The 14,715-nt window shown below is 41.2% G+C and overlaps 1 protein-coding gene across 3 annotated transcripts in view; it reads right to left on the reverse strand.

Annotated features, from left to right (window-relative positions):
- ROR2 (receptor tyrosine kinase like orphan receptor 2) overlaps positions 1-14,715 on the reverse strand; it is a 234,157-nt gene that overhangs the window by 23,965 nt on the left and 195,477 nt on the right. For all 3 annotated transcript variants that reach the window (XM_024130755.2, XM_007109396.4, XM_024130754.2), the window contains 2 exons: positions 6,765-7,052; positions 5,711-5,741 (listed from right to left, as the gene is read on the reverse strand). In XM_024130755.2, coding sequence (XP_023986523.1) covers positions 5,711-5,741; positions 6,765-7,052 — 319 coding nt within the window. The remainder of the gene's footprint in view (positions 1-5,710; positions 5,742-6,764; positions 7,053-14,715) is intronic.

The raw sequence follows: 14,715 nt of genomic DNA on the forward strand, positions 1-14,715 counted from the left end.
ACCAGACCAACAATGAAAGAGCTTTAACTGCTGTGCATTTTCTCAGGAAATGGCCCAAGAGGAGAGTCACAGTATTGGATAAGCTAGTGATATTCCAGAGACAAAAACGGAGAACTTGTGGGTAATTCTGTTTTAAACCCACTGATGTTCCTTCTTTTTGTCTTTGTTCTGGTCAACTTCCAGAGATATCATAAAGGAGGTGAAGGTGAGTCTGCCGAAACATAATTACAGTCAATGGGGACAAAAAAATCATGGTCACAAAAAAGACAACCGTCAATGGGCTGGTGCCTTAGGCTATGAAGTATCTGAACAAAGTGGGTCATCTGCCAACAGAAAGTTAGCAGATCAATTCAACATAATATTAAAAGAATATCTCACCCTGACCAAGTGGATTTCAGTCTAGAACCATGAAGCTACCCAGTAATAGGAACTCTATTACATACTGTAATATTAATACGTTGAAAGGAGAAAAACTACACAATCACATTTGTATCTGAAAAAGTAACTGTAAATATCAAACTTCTATGCAATTCCAATAAAAATACAAACTGATAAAATTCATATGGAAGAATAAAAGATAATAGTCAAGATAATTTAGAAAAATGGTATAGTAATAAGGTAGCTGTATTAGCCAGCTCAGGCTTCCATAACAAATACCACAGACTGGGGGGCTTAAACAACAGACATTGACTTCTCACAGTTCTGGAGGTTAAGTTCAATATCAAACTGCAATCCTATTTAGTTCCCAGCTTTCAGACGGCCACCTTCTCGCTGTGTCCCCACATGGCAGAAAGGAGAGACAGCAATCTCTGATGTATCTTCCTCTTCTTATAAGGACACCAACCCTATCAGATCAGGTACCCACCCTTAAGACCTCATTTAACCTTAATTACCTACTTAAAGGCCCTATCTTCAATACAGTCCCATGAAGGGAGGTTAAAGCTTCAATATCTGAATTTGGTGGGGGGCACAATTTAATCCATAGCAATAAGCAAAAATATTTCTCCACATATAGCAAGATATGTTACAAAGATATACTGTTAGAATATTGTGGTATTTATTCCAGGCACAGAAGTTACTAGAACAGAATAGAGAGCCTAGAAGCAGATCCTCATGTATAGAAATTTCACAGATGACAGAAGTGACATTAAATTTAATGATTACAGATGGGGCTATTCATTAGATGATGCCAAGGCACTAGGCCATTGAGATAGGAAAATATTACAGTAGAACCCTAGCTGAATCCAGCATAAATATCAATTCTAGATGGAGTAGAAACTGTGTAAAAATTATATCTAGAATATATTTTTTAATTCTTGCAAAAAAAAGAAAACAACTTTTGCAAATCAATATGAAAAAGACAAATGTCCTAATGAAAAATGGACAAAATACAGTCGACTCTGGTTACCTGTGACAGTCATTTTCTATAAAGTTGCCACAAACACTGAATTAGCAAATACTGAGCCATTGTTCCTAAGGCAAATAAAGAGATACTTTTCTGCAAGTCTGTGGTCATAACATTTTCATCAACCAATCAATACATAACCTTGTTTTATGTGTGTTTCTGTTTAAAGATGTCTTATTTAATGTGGTTGGTGATTCATTAATAATAAGCTCGGGGCCAACAGCACTGTAACTCATGCTTGAATGAAGCTTATCTAACGTATTTCCTCCACAAGGCACATCACAGCCTTCTGGTGCTTAGGAACATAAGACAGCACTTCAGCACTGTGCTTGGGGCCATTCTAAACAGCAAAATCACCAACGAAAAGCACAAAATATAAACAGACCCAGAAAATGACACTTGTGCACAGCAGGAGAGCTGAAACAAGATGGCAGACCTCAGCTGGGAATGCATGCACTGGGCAACTCAAATTTTTCACTGTTCCGTGCATATCCATGAGTGACCATGGAAACATCCTGAGTATTGATTTGGGGGTTACAAAGAAATTTTACTGAGTAAGAAAATTTGCAAGTATTGAGTCTATAAATAAGAATGGACTGTATTTGAACTGGCAATCCAATGGTTATTAAACCAATACAAATATGTTCGACTTCACTGTTTACTGGTGAACTCTAATGTAAAATTACTATAACTTACAATTGACACACAAGATATTGGCAAAATTTTGAGTTCTGATAATACCACCTGCTGGAAAACATGGGGAAATAAGAACTCATGCTTTGCTGGTGGGACTATGAACTCCTTTATCACTTTGGAGGGCAATCTGACCATACATGGTAGAGGTGGGAAGTGAATACCTGCAATTCCACTCCCAGACTTCTTTGCTGGAGGACTCTCACCCACTGGGACAATTAGACATGGAAAGATGTTTACATAAGATGGTCTGCATCAGTGAAAACAACGAACCTTCACTGAGTAGACACATGGACAATTAAAGTGAGATTGACTCACAGAATGGAGTATTGTATATTTGTTAAAATGAACTTAACCTACACGTATTAACCTGGACTTCCAGATTGGCAAACCCCCCTCCTCACCCACCTCTAAAAAAACTGCACTTATATGCTATTTACAAGAGACCTACATAAAACAGAACACAAAAAGGTTGAGGGAAAAGTGGGACAGGAATAATAAAACAGCTTTCTAGCCAATGCAAATAAAAAGAAAGTAGGTGGAGCAATATTATTGCTAGGCAAAATCGAATTCAAGGCAAAAACCCTCAAAAGAGACTTAAAAACAAGACAAAACAAAACAAAAGCTATATAGTCTCAAACCTGGAGGTATTTAAGAACATAAACTCAAAATTTAAAAAAATAGAAAACTGACAGAAATTGGCAAATCCGAAATGAGTATAGACAACTTTCATATATTTTCAGATATCTGTAACCAATGTGAACAAAAAATATAGACACTGGGCTTCCCTGGTGGCGCAGTGGTTGAGAGTCCGCCTGCCGATGCAGGGGACACGGGTTCGTGCCCCGGTCCGGGAAGATCCCACATGCCGCGGAGCGGCTGGGCCCGTGAGCCATGGCCGCTGAGCCTGCGCGTCCGGAGCCTGTGCTCCGCAACGGGAGAGGCCACAACAGTGAGAGGCCCGCGTACCGCAAAAAAAAAAAAAAAAAAAAAAAGACTTTTAATAACACACTTAACATATGTGATTTAATATATGAATCGAAATATTGTGTACTGGCTACCATCAGAGCACATTTATTTTTTGAAACAACAGGAAATATTCACAAAAATTTACCATATCAAATTGGCCACAAAGAAAATCTCAACTAACTACCAACTGTAAAATACATCGCAAATTCACTGATAATAATACAACAAAAATCAGAAAATAACAAAAACCGAAAGCTTATGTTGCCTGGAGGGGAAAAAGATGTAGCCAAAATGGTATTCAGAGAAAACTTTACTGTCTTAAATGCATTTGTTTGAAAATTTAAAACGACTAATAAAAACTACTTTTTTAAGAAGTCAGAATGACATAAAGATCACTTGAACCACTACATACACATCAGAATGGCTCAACTTAGAAAGACCAACCAGATCTAATGCTGGCAAACAATGCAGTAACCATAACTTTCCTACCTGCTGGTGGGAGTACAGAGTGGTACAATCACCTTAGGAAAAGGTCTGGTATTTCTTACAAAACTCAGCACACACATACCCTATAAGTCAGCACTTTGACCCTAGGTATTTACCTATCAGAAATGAAAATACATGTCCACAAAAAACTTGTATGAGACTATCCATAGCAGCTTATTCATCAATGTCAAAAGATGGAACCTGCTCAGGTGTCCATCAAGAGGAAAATGGATAAACTAACTGATATAGTCACACAAGGGAACACTATTCAGCAATAAATAGCAGCAGCCTAGTGAAACATGTACAGCATAGATGACTCTCGAGAGAATCATGTCAAGTGAAGGAAACCAGGCTCAGGTGGCTATGTACTGTAGGATTTCATTTCTATGAAGTTCTAAAACATGTAAAGCTAGCTCATGGTAGAAAAAAATCAGAACAGTTGTTGCCTGGGGAGGAGGGGAAGTGACCAGGAAGTTGCATGATGGAACTTTCTAGAGTGATAGGAATGTTCTGTGCCTGGATAAGGGTTTAGATTGCAGAGGTTTTTGCATTGTTTGGACCTTATTAATAGAATACTTAAGATCTGTGCATTTCATTGTATGTAAGTTTTAACTCAAAAAGAAGAAACAAGAATAGTAAGTACACAGCTGTTGAACTCTTGTAAATGATTTCCATAATATTTCTAAATAATATCATAATCCATAATGATATCCAAAATATTTCAGGATAAGTGTACAAATATCTGCAAATTATTGTGAAATGAATAAAAGAAATAAGACAACTGATGAATGGAAACGGATGGAAAGATAGGCTAGCACAGTAAAATGTAAGCTAACACAACATTGTAAATCAATTATACTTCAATAAAATAAATTTTTAAAAAACAAAAAAATTTTAATTGTACATAAAATTAAATATGTAAGTATATTTGATATTTATATATTTAATAAATTACATTATAATTATATGTAAATTATTTATGTATATATTTTCAATATATTATATATTTACTTAATAATACATAAATAGACAACATAAGATATAATAAACAAAAATAAGAATTCTATAATTATATGTAAATTATTTATGTATATATTTTCAATATATTATATAATATTTACTTAATACATAAATAGACAACATAAGATATAGATATAAACAAAAATAAGAATTCAACTTTTGAATGACTTATACCTTTTCAAAAGCCTCACAGATATGCCCTGGATGCAATTTCTTCTTTTCTCACTCTATGCATGAATGATTATTAAGGAGAAATGCTTGGACACTATGGCTCAGCACAGAAAGTTCTCAAAAATCTGCCTTCTGCAAGGGGCACCTGATGTAAGCTAAGAGGGGCCCCTGCCCACCCGCCTCACCCCAATGGCCAGGGTTTACGAGGCAGCAGGGGGACACAGAGAAGCAAACACTGCTTCGCTGCCCAGCACAGCGTCTGCACCACCGCTCAGAACTTTCAGACGTGAAGCAAAGGCTTTCTGACATGGCTGAACAGTAAATGAGGAACCCAACAGCCATGGCTAACCTCGAACACAGGCGCTGAAAAGAGTGATTCTCATGGATGTGTGAGGTCCGGAGGAGAAAAGACACTACACCAGGAAACAAGAGGCCTGAGTTCACAGCCAGATCCTGCCCGCAGGTGGGTGAAGACCCCTGAGCCAGGCTCTGAGCCTCAGTCTCCTCATCTCTGAAATGGGTCTGAGACCCCGCCTATGGTGGAGGTTCCCCGAGGCTTGACGGGCATACATTTTGTAGACTGCAGCTGGCGATGCAGTTAGGGTGGCGCTGGGACTTCAGGGTAACTGCCTCCCTGTTTTAAATGTGTCCAGGACACCAGGGTCCTGGCAGCCCCGCCAACCTGGTCTGTACACTTACTTACACTGCCTCCAGTTGCCCTGCAAGGTCGTGATCTCTGAAAGCAACTAACTATGCCTGCTTTTAGGACTTTTCCCCTAACACTCAACATGGAAAATATAACAGTTTTCCAGCCAAAAGCAAGCACATTGCCATCCTTGTATGAAGTCCAGCCAACTTCTAGCAAATTCAGCAGAAACATGTGTTGGCTGGATTTAAAGCCGGGGTTCTTACATAACGGAAGCCCACAAAGAATGAGAAAATGGTTTGAGGAAAGCAAATACTTACTGAAAGTTATGATTTGGGCTGTGTGTTGGACCTAAAGGAAAAGAAAAAAGACAAGTTATTAATACTTCATGATTTGGAATAAATTTTTTTTTCCAATCCTGCCTGTGGTAAAGGCAGCCGCAGCCTAGGGTGCTCATTTGTGGTGAGCTGTCTTAGGCCTCCAGCTCTGCCCTGCCCAATATTATATGCCAAGATGGGGTGGGCTTCCCTGGTGGCGCAGTGGTTGCGCGTCCGCCTGCCGATGCAGGGGAACCGGGTTCGCGCCCCAGTCTGGGAGGATCCCGCATGCCGCGGAGCGGCTGGGCCCGTGAGCCATGGCCGCTGAGCCTGCGCTCCGCAACGGGAAAGGCCACAGCGGAGGAAGGCCCGCATACCACAAAAAAAAAAAAAAAAAAAACTATGCCAAGATGGGGGAAACCACCAAGGATGGAAGGGGTGCTCTGTGTTGATGCAGAAATGTCAGGAGATATTTTGGGAGTTTTTGCTGTCTTTTCTCTCTTCTCATCTAAACTTGATTCACAAGATCTGTCTTAACTGGTGACAGAACGGCTGGGGCATTGCAGGGACCTCCACAGAACTGGGATGAAAGGGACATATTCCTGCCTGCCATTTAATTGCGTCATGCCACCTGTGACAAGCACAAGAGTACAAAACTGTCCTCACGTTCTGCTCCCTGCCCATCCTCTGGGCCGGGCTGGGTTTCTGTGGGTGGGTGGGTGGGTGGGTACCTGTCTGGATCGCCTGGGCTTGAAGCGTGCGTGGCCAGCCTCCCCGTGGGGTGACCTCCTGACACGTAGCCTGCCTGAGATTCTGTTCTGCACTCCAGGTTTACAGACCTCTCCACCTGCGTCTATTTTCTTTTATTACTAGTAAATGGGTAACAGGTTAAGCCAGGACCTCGTGCACAATGGGAAAGACCTCGGGGAAGGGTTTTATTGATTTCCTCTCTGCTGACTTGTGTGTGTTCAGTTTCAAACTGAGAATTAATCTGCTGCTCGGTGGCTGGAGACTTTCCTATCTGATAAGCAACGCACCGGGGACTGTCCCCACTCACCGAGCCGCACGAACAGGACGCCAGTGGCGGTGATGGTCTTCACCCCATTGGTGGCCACGCACTGGTAGTAGCCGGTGTCCGTCGTGTCCAGGTCCTGGATCCGCAGCCGAGAACCGTATTCCGTCTTGCGGATGATGATGCGCCGGGGCTCCTGCACGACCGGGGCGTCGTTCTTCAGCCACCGCACGCTGGGCGGCGGGTTTCCGGCCACCTTGCAGTGCAGAATCGCTGTCTGGCCTTGGACTATGGTGATATTGTTAACCGGCTCCAGAAAATTCAGAAAGTACCCTGCAAAGGAGAACAGTCAGAGAGGAGCAAACGTCCATGAGGGCTGGGAGAGAAGGCTGCCTGGGGCTCCTTCTTGGAACTGCTTGGGGAAGGTTTTGATTTTTCTCTCACATAGGTATAGCCCATTCTCTTTACTTGGGGTAATTTTGTTCTAGAATGTTGCCTCAAACACTGAATGAGAGAATATGGAATCACTGCTCCTGGGGAAACACAGGGTTAGGTTCCTGTGAGCCTCTGGTCACAGCATTCTAATCAACCGATCCATAAAGAACCTTGTTCTATTGTGCTCTGTTTAAAGACACCTTATCTAATTAGTATTGTTGATTCATTAACATTGATCTCACGACCAACAGACCAATAACTTGTGTCTGAAGGAAGCTTATCTAACACACATGCTTTCTCCATAAGGCACATCTTGTGCTTAGGACACCAGACAGCACTTCAGCACCATTATTGGGGGCATTTTAAATGGCAAATTACCAACAAAAAGTACAAAAATGCAAAAAACATGGGACTAAATAGACCACGAAAAGGACATTTGTTTACAGTATGAGTTGGGACATTAGGCAGAGGGTCGTTTTGTTCAGGCTCAGACGGGAACGTGTGCATGTGTGCATGAAGCAATTCAAAATTTTCACTGCTCTGGGCATGTCTATGAATGACCATGAAAGTGCTGTGAGAACTGATTTTGGGGTTAAAAATACATTTTAGGTAATAAGCCAACTTGCAAATATGGCATCTGCGAATAATGAGAATCAACTTTACTTCTTTCTGAAAGCACTAAATCTAATCTCACTAAACTTATAATGCAAATTCATATTCAGAAAGTCCATCCTCCCTCTACCACACCGTCAAGCACAAGCCGCAATAAGGAAAGTAGAAAAAGAAAGCATGTGACAAAACAGAGATATCCTCAAAAACAAGCTAATCATTGGTCTGAACAGAACAAAAATAACAAGGTTGAGCGTTGCTGCCACTGCACCCAGGGCAGGAGCAGGAAGAAGCCGTCCAGGGCTCGCGCACAGGAAGGAAAACAGGGCCTAAAAGTACCTGAAATACAGAGCTAGTGGGGCTGGAAACACTGCCCAGGAACGTGGGGCTCCAGTTCAACCACAGGCGAGAGCTTCTCAGCTGGTGACAAAGGCCACTGGGAACAGGAGGAAGTAAGGCAGACAGCGGTGGGGAGGGGGAGGGGTGTGTGCGTGTGTGTGTGTGTGCGCGTGTGTGTGTGCGCGAGGAAGTAAGGCAGACAGCGGTGGGGAGGGGGAGGGGTGTGTGTGTGTGTGTGTGTGTGTGCGCGCGTGTGTGTGTGTGTGGTGTAGATCAGGGGCTGGGGGATACTCTCTGTCAAGATAAACATGCACACTAAAATTCCAACACCAGAAAAACCCCACTAAGGCTAGACAGACAAGACAAGCATCAGGAGATGAACTTACTACAGACAAAACCAAGAAAATAGAGCAATCGAAAAAGTCTACAAAGCATATTCAAGTTCTAAATCTTTTGGCTTGATTTCTGGTTGGTCCCTATTCTTTTTTAATGAAGTGAAACATTGAAAGATGGCACATATCTGTATTACTGATTTAACTGGATGAAAAGTTATAGGATTTCTAGTGGACCCTGGGGATAAGTTTCACAGGATGAGTGATGGCTCAGATGTTGGGTGATAGGAGATAGCTGAGGAGGTGGGAGGTTGTGAATTTCAAGATGAAGGGACAGTTTTCCTTCACAGGGGAGAGTGGATAGATATCGGTCTAGAGAGGTGTCACTAACTAGTACTGATTACTATTTACGAATATTATTAACAACATCATTAGGTTCTACCTTGATTCTCTGCTAGCCAACCCTTTCTCAGTGCACTCAAGTTGAGGAAGAGAATTCTTACTGATGACACAAGGCTGGAAGGTAACTAAACTGTCGATGACAAACACCTGAAAAGAGGCTGAATGAAGCAGGGTGACATCTTGGATGTCAGGGCTGTTCATTAACAGCATAAGCAGGGTGACATCTTGGATGTCAGGGCTGTTCATTAACAGCACAAGCAGGGTGACATCTTGGATGTCAGGGCTGTTCATTAACAGCACAAGCTCAACTTGGAGAGACCTGCATTCCTGACGCTCCTGCACTAGACCCGGAATCTTTGAAAACAAAATGAGATCTGATTTGACATTCTGAAGCAGTTACTTTGGTATAATCCGGGCTGCCCAGATTACAGCGAACACATTGTTTCACTATGTTCTGGCCAGAGCCCAAGCACTTACAAGTTGTTTAAGATTCAAATGCTTCATTAAGGTCTCATGACACTAAAATGCACAGTAGGGCATATAAAATAGTCATCAAATTATAATTTAAAATAGCAAATGACATATTAAATCACCATGATCTCTTCTTCCTGGCATAAGTTTAATTATAATTCTCATCTCTACCCTGATGACAGTTTTTCCAAAGGCCTTGACAAACCATGGCTTGCTGGGAGACACAGGCAATGGCTTCGTGGAAAGGCAGATTATAAGGATCTGTGTCTCTAAGAACTAGCAAAAACCTAAAAGGAGCAGGCCCAGGGGTTCTGAGGGCCGAGACAGGGTGGTCGCTGCTGGTTCTTATCTCATCCATTTGGGGGACTGGCTTGAGAGTAGTTCTGCTACCACCTTCCTCCATTTGCATACATAACTTGGGACGTCTCCATCGATCGGCCAAAAATCTTGAAAGATAGAGAAGGATCTTCTTCAACATGGAAAAAATATTTGTCTAGAAAGGGAAGAAAGGGAGGGAAGCACTCAGAGGAGAAAGTTAAGGAGACAGTTCCTTTTGTACAACTTAGAAGGAAACCTGGGGAGAGTCCAGGACTGTCCAGTTACTCTAAATATAGACCCTTAGTGTCTACTTCTTTTCAAGAATATCTTTTTTACATCGAATGGGTATGGAAACGTGGAGCTCTTCTTCACTGTTTCCACCAACAGCTTCTCCTACACCCCTGGCTGACAAATTGACAGCGGTTTAGACTTAGTCTTTCGTAGGGCGCTGTGAAACCATCTATTAGGCTTAATCCAGAGATGGTGCTGGTATTTCCCTTTCCGATGCTTTATCAACACTGGCTCACAAGGACTAAAGAAATCCACAGGTGCTGGAATCAAGCACCTTACACAGTTGATTTAATCTTTAAAGCACGCTTGGCTATATCTGTTTATGTGAAATGTACAGAATAGGTAAATCCAGAGACAGAAAATAGATTAGTGGTTGCCAGAGGCTGGGGGAAGGGAAATTAGGGAGTGACTCTTAATGGGTATGGGGTCTCACTTTGGGGTGATGAAAATGTCTGGAACTAGAGAGCAGTGATGGTTGCACAGCATTACAAGTGTAGTCCTGGGGTCAGGAAATGCCTGCTGAGGAGGGATGGGCAAGGTGAGACCAGGTGAACAAATCACGGACAAGCAGGTAGAGGGGAGGTGGAGGTGTCAGGAAAAGGGGAAGGGGACCACTCTCTTGAAAGCATCCTTCCCAGAGTGCTGGCAACCACCTTCAGTTTTGCTCAGACCCCGGGGTAAGCCTTCCACTGATTTCCTCCCCAATTTATCCAGATTCCCTTCACTCTCAACCAGATGAACACTCACTCCTGAAGCCACACCTTCCTCAATCTACAAAAAACGAAGGATAATCTAGTGAAGTGATCTAGTCCACATGGGGAGTTCTTGCCAACTCTTCTCGATCCTACACCGTCTAAACCAGTGGGGTTCAACAGTGTCTTCACATTGGGGTCACCTGGAAGCTTATAATATACATCCAGCTGTGCAATTTGTCAAAACTCTTAAGTGTACAGCCCGAGCTAAGAGTCCCTGCTCTGAAGCGCTGAGGAGAAAGAAAAGCAACAATTCCAGTGAACGAAACCCATCCAAGAATGAACTTAGAGCAGACCCGAAACAACACTGAGAAGCATCGCTGGAGGGCACGGTAGGACTGGAAAGAATACCTGGGGAGGTTCTGAGTGCAATGGCATATAAGAGGCCTGTCCAGCTGGGAATGGACAAAAAGGCAGGATGTCCACAGACGGCACCCATGTCCTGACTTAGGCCTTGAATCAGCCTCCTTCATGCTCTGCAGGAAGCTCAGAGAGACCAAAACTATGGGTCAATAACATGGTAACTTCATACATTCATAGCTCCCTCCCTAGGCAGGTGAGTAAAAGTGAGCCTTCAGGAAGAAATCAGAAAGACAGATAATGAAGAAAAGCTAATTTATACCCATGGTATCAAGGCTTCTGGAATGTTCTTTCCCTTCCCACATTCTCCCCCACTGGAAGGGAAGGGGGTCCCTTGTTTTTCCTAAAACACACCCAACTGATCCCTCATTGTACAGTCAGCCAATAACCCCTAGTCCTCTGATCTTCTCTATTTCTCATAAGTCAATTCTCTGCCAGAAAGTCACCTCCACAGAGGGTGTTCCCAGCTGCCTCTATTCATTTCTAACCTTGCCCCCCACCCCACTGATCTTGGCCTGTTGCTATGTCAAAGTCACATGCGTTAAATTATGATGACTGAAATACATTTTGACATCAAGAATAACAAATGTTACTTTGACAGGGGGGCAAGTTTCTCAATTTCATGGCTATTTCTCTTCCATCCAGATAAGTTCCATTTAAAAATTGGGATAGGACGATGGAGAGAGAACTGCATTTATTATAGGAAAACTATTATATTTCTACGTATTGTACTAATTTCCTGTTGTTGCTGTAACATGTTAGCACAAACAGCGTGAAACAACACAAATTTACTACCATACAGTTCTGCAGATCGGAGGTCCGAAAATCAATGTGTCAGCAGGGCTGTATTCCTTCTGGAGGCTCTGGGACAGTCTTTCTCCTTGCCTTTCCTGGCTTCTGGAGGCCACCTGCATTCCCTGGCTCATAGTGCCTTCCTTGTATCACTCCAACTTCTATTTCCATCATCACATCTCTGTTGAGTGACTCTTGACCCTCCTGTCTCTCTCTTATAAGGACCTCTGTAATTACATTGGCCCACCTGGATCATCCAGGATCACTTCCCATCTCAAAATCCTGAACTTAGTCCCATCTGCCAAGTCCCTGTTCCGTGAAAGGTGACATGCTCTGAGTTCCAGGACTTAGGACATGGACGTCTTTGGGAGGCCATTATTCTGTCCCTCATGTATATTTTTCTTTTATCTTGCCACTTTACTGAACTACCTTAGTTATAAGAGTTTCTGAGTTGATTGTCTTAGATTTTCTATGTAGATTTTCTTCAAATAACAATAATATAGCCTTTTTACTTCCAAAGTTCATACTGCTCCTATCTCCTCTTGCCTCCTCTTCAATATTATTTTTGAGCTAATAATTTTTAATACTGAAATGTTGCAGAGAAAAATACAGATATTAACATAGTAGTTCCCATGTACACAACATCAAGATTTTACGCATTTTACCATATTTGACTTATAACACTTAAAAAATAAGACATTCTGGAATGTAACTAAAGCACACCCTTCCCTATTTGTCCTTTCCTCTCCAGAGAACTACACTATTCCAATTCATATTTGTATTATTTTATATTTTTAGAATTTTCTCTGAAAGATCATCTTTGCTAGTTGCTTTTTTTCACTCAAAGTCAGCTTGGGATTTACCTATGTTGATGTAGTTCATTTATTTTAATTACTGTATAATATTCTACTGTACAAACAAACCACAATTTCTTTATCCATTTCCCAATTCTGGAGCAGTAAATAGTTTCCACATTTTTGCTAATACAGTGTTTAATGACCATCTTTATACACCTCAACTTGTACATGTATGGGAATAACCTCGAAAGCATCCACCTGGATGCATTAGTGATAAGTCATAGGGCCTTGAAATCTTTCATCGATCTAGGTCTCAAAAGTGCCTGAGTTAAAGTATTTCTCCTACAACTTTGCCAGCATTTGGTGTTTGGGGGCTTTAAAATGTTTGCCAATATTTTGGACATAAAATAGTGCTGTTGTTTTAGGTTGTATCTTAAGGATTCCTCATGAGCTCAAGAGTCTTTAGGAAGGTTTACCAGTCCCTGAGGCTCTCCTTCTGTAGCTGTCTATTCAAATCTTTATTCTCCTAACTTCTCCTAATAAATTTTCTATCTTTTTCCTTTTCTAATGTATGCATTAAATATGAATTTTTCAAGTTCTTATTTAGCCATCAAATAAATTCTTTTATTTAATCCCATGTGGTTGGTCAAACCCCAGTTATCTTGTAATTTCTAATTTTTTGGTTGAGTTATTAAAGGTGTGCTTTAATTGCACTGTTGTCACAAAACATAGTCTGTGTGATGATAATTCTTTGATACCACTGAGATTTGCTTGCACAAACACCACGATTTCAAGGAATAAACAGAAAATGAAACATGAAACAAAAAAAAAAAAAAAGAGAGAGATTTGCTTTACAGCCTAGTGCAGAGTCAGTTCCTAAAATGTCCCACATTTGATTGGTAAGAAGGTGTTTTCTCTAATTGCTCAGTGCAGGTGTTTATATATGCCCAATAGGTTAAGTTTGTCAATTTGTTGCTCAAATTTTTAATACACTTATCTATTAGTTTCAATGAGATATGTGTTAATTGATACTGTATATGGCAAATAGCCATTAATAATTCTGTGAGGTTGTACTTATATATTGGAAACTATGTTGCTGGGTGCAATAAACTCCCAGTTTATTATATCGTCTAGTCTTTACATCACTATGTAAGGCTTCTGTGTCTAAAACACCATTTAGTTTGATAGTAATGTACCTATTTCAGAGTACTTTTGGTTAATGCAGTCCTACTCTATATTTTTATTTTTTTAATGATTTTTATGTTTATATACTAGACGTGCATCTTGTAAACAATGTATAATTTAACATGTTAATTTATAAGTCTGTATGTGTTAACCTATGAGTTTCTTAACTGATGGGTTTATTTTTAAAGTGTTAATTTTGCTTCCTAATTCTCTCTTCCTATTTTCTACTCATTTTTTTTTCTTTATTCTCCCATTACTTGTTTGAAAGTTAGGCTTAAGTGGCTAGCTTTACTACTTTTTATAGGCATACCTAATTTGACAAAGTCTCCCAAATACAACCAAATACAAGCACCTTGAAAGCTGTGAGCTGCAATCACCCCCCAGCCACCAGAGCTTTGAGTCATTGCTTCCCAGTGTTTAGTTACACTCCATTTGTACATCCCCAGGGGTCATTATTACTGATGATTTTTACTAATAGAATTTCTTTAGATTTGCCAACCTGGTTACCAAGTTCTTTCCTTGCCAAGTCTGCCTGCATCTCACTCCTTCCTCCTGGTTCAGCTGAGCTCTTCCTGATTCTCATCTGCTCTTTGGGTAAAGGACTGAGGTTGTAAACACTCTTACTCTTGGTCGAAAATTACCTGTTACTTTCACACTTGAATAATAGCTTAGCTGGGTACAGAATTCTAGACTGACAATTACAGTACTGTCCTCTGTCTTTTGTGGTTTTGTTACAAGTTCTGCTGTTCCTTTGTGGGTAATCTGACCTTTCCCCTCTTCAGCTACTTTTCATATTTCCCCTTGTCTCTGCCATTCCGAAGTATCACTAGCTGTGAATTTAGTTTTATTTTAGCCTCAACGGGCCTCCGTGCCATTTCCAACATCTGAAGATTCATGCCTTCCATCAATTCTG

The sequence above is a fragment of the Physeter macrocephalus genome, chromosome 9 (genome assembly GCF_002837175.3).
Source record: "Physeter macrocephalus isolate SW-GA chromosome 9, ASM283717v5, whole genome shotgun sequence".
Lineage (NCBI taxonomy): Eukaryota > Metazoa > Chordata > Mammalia > Artiodactyla > Physeteridae > Physeter > Physeter macrocephalus.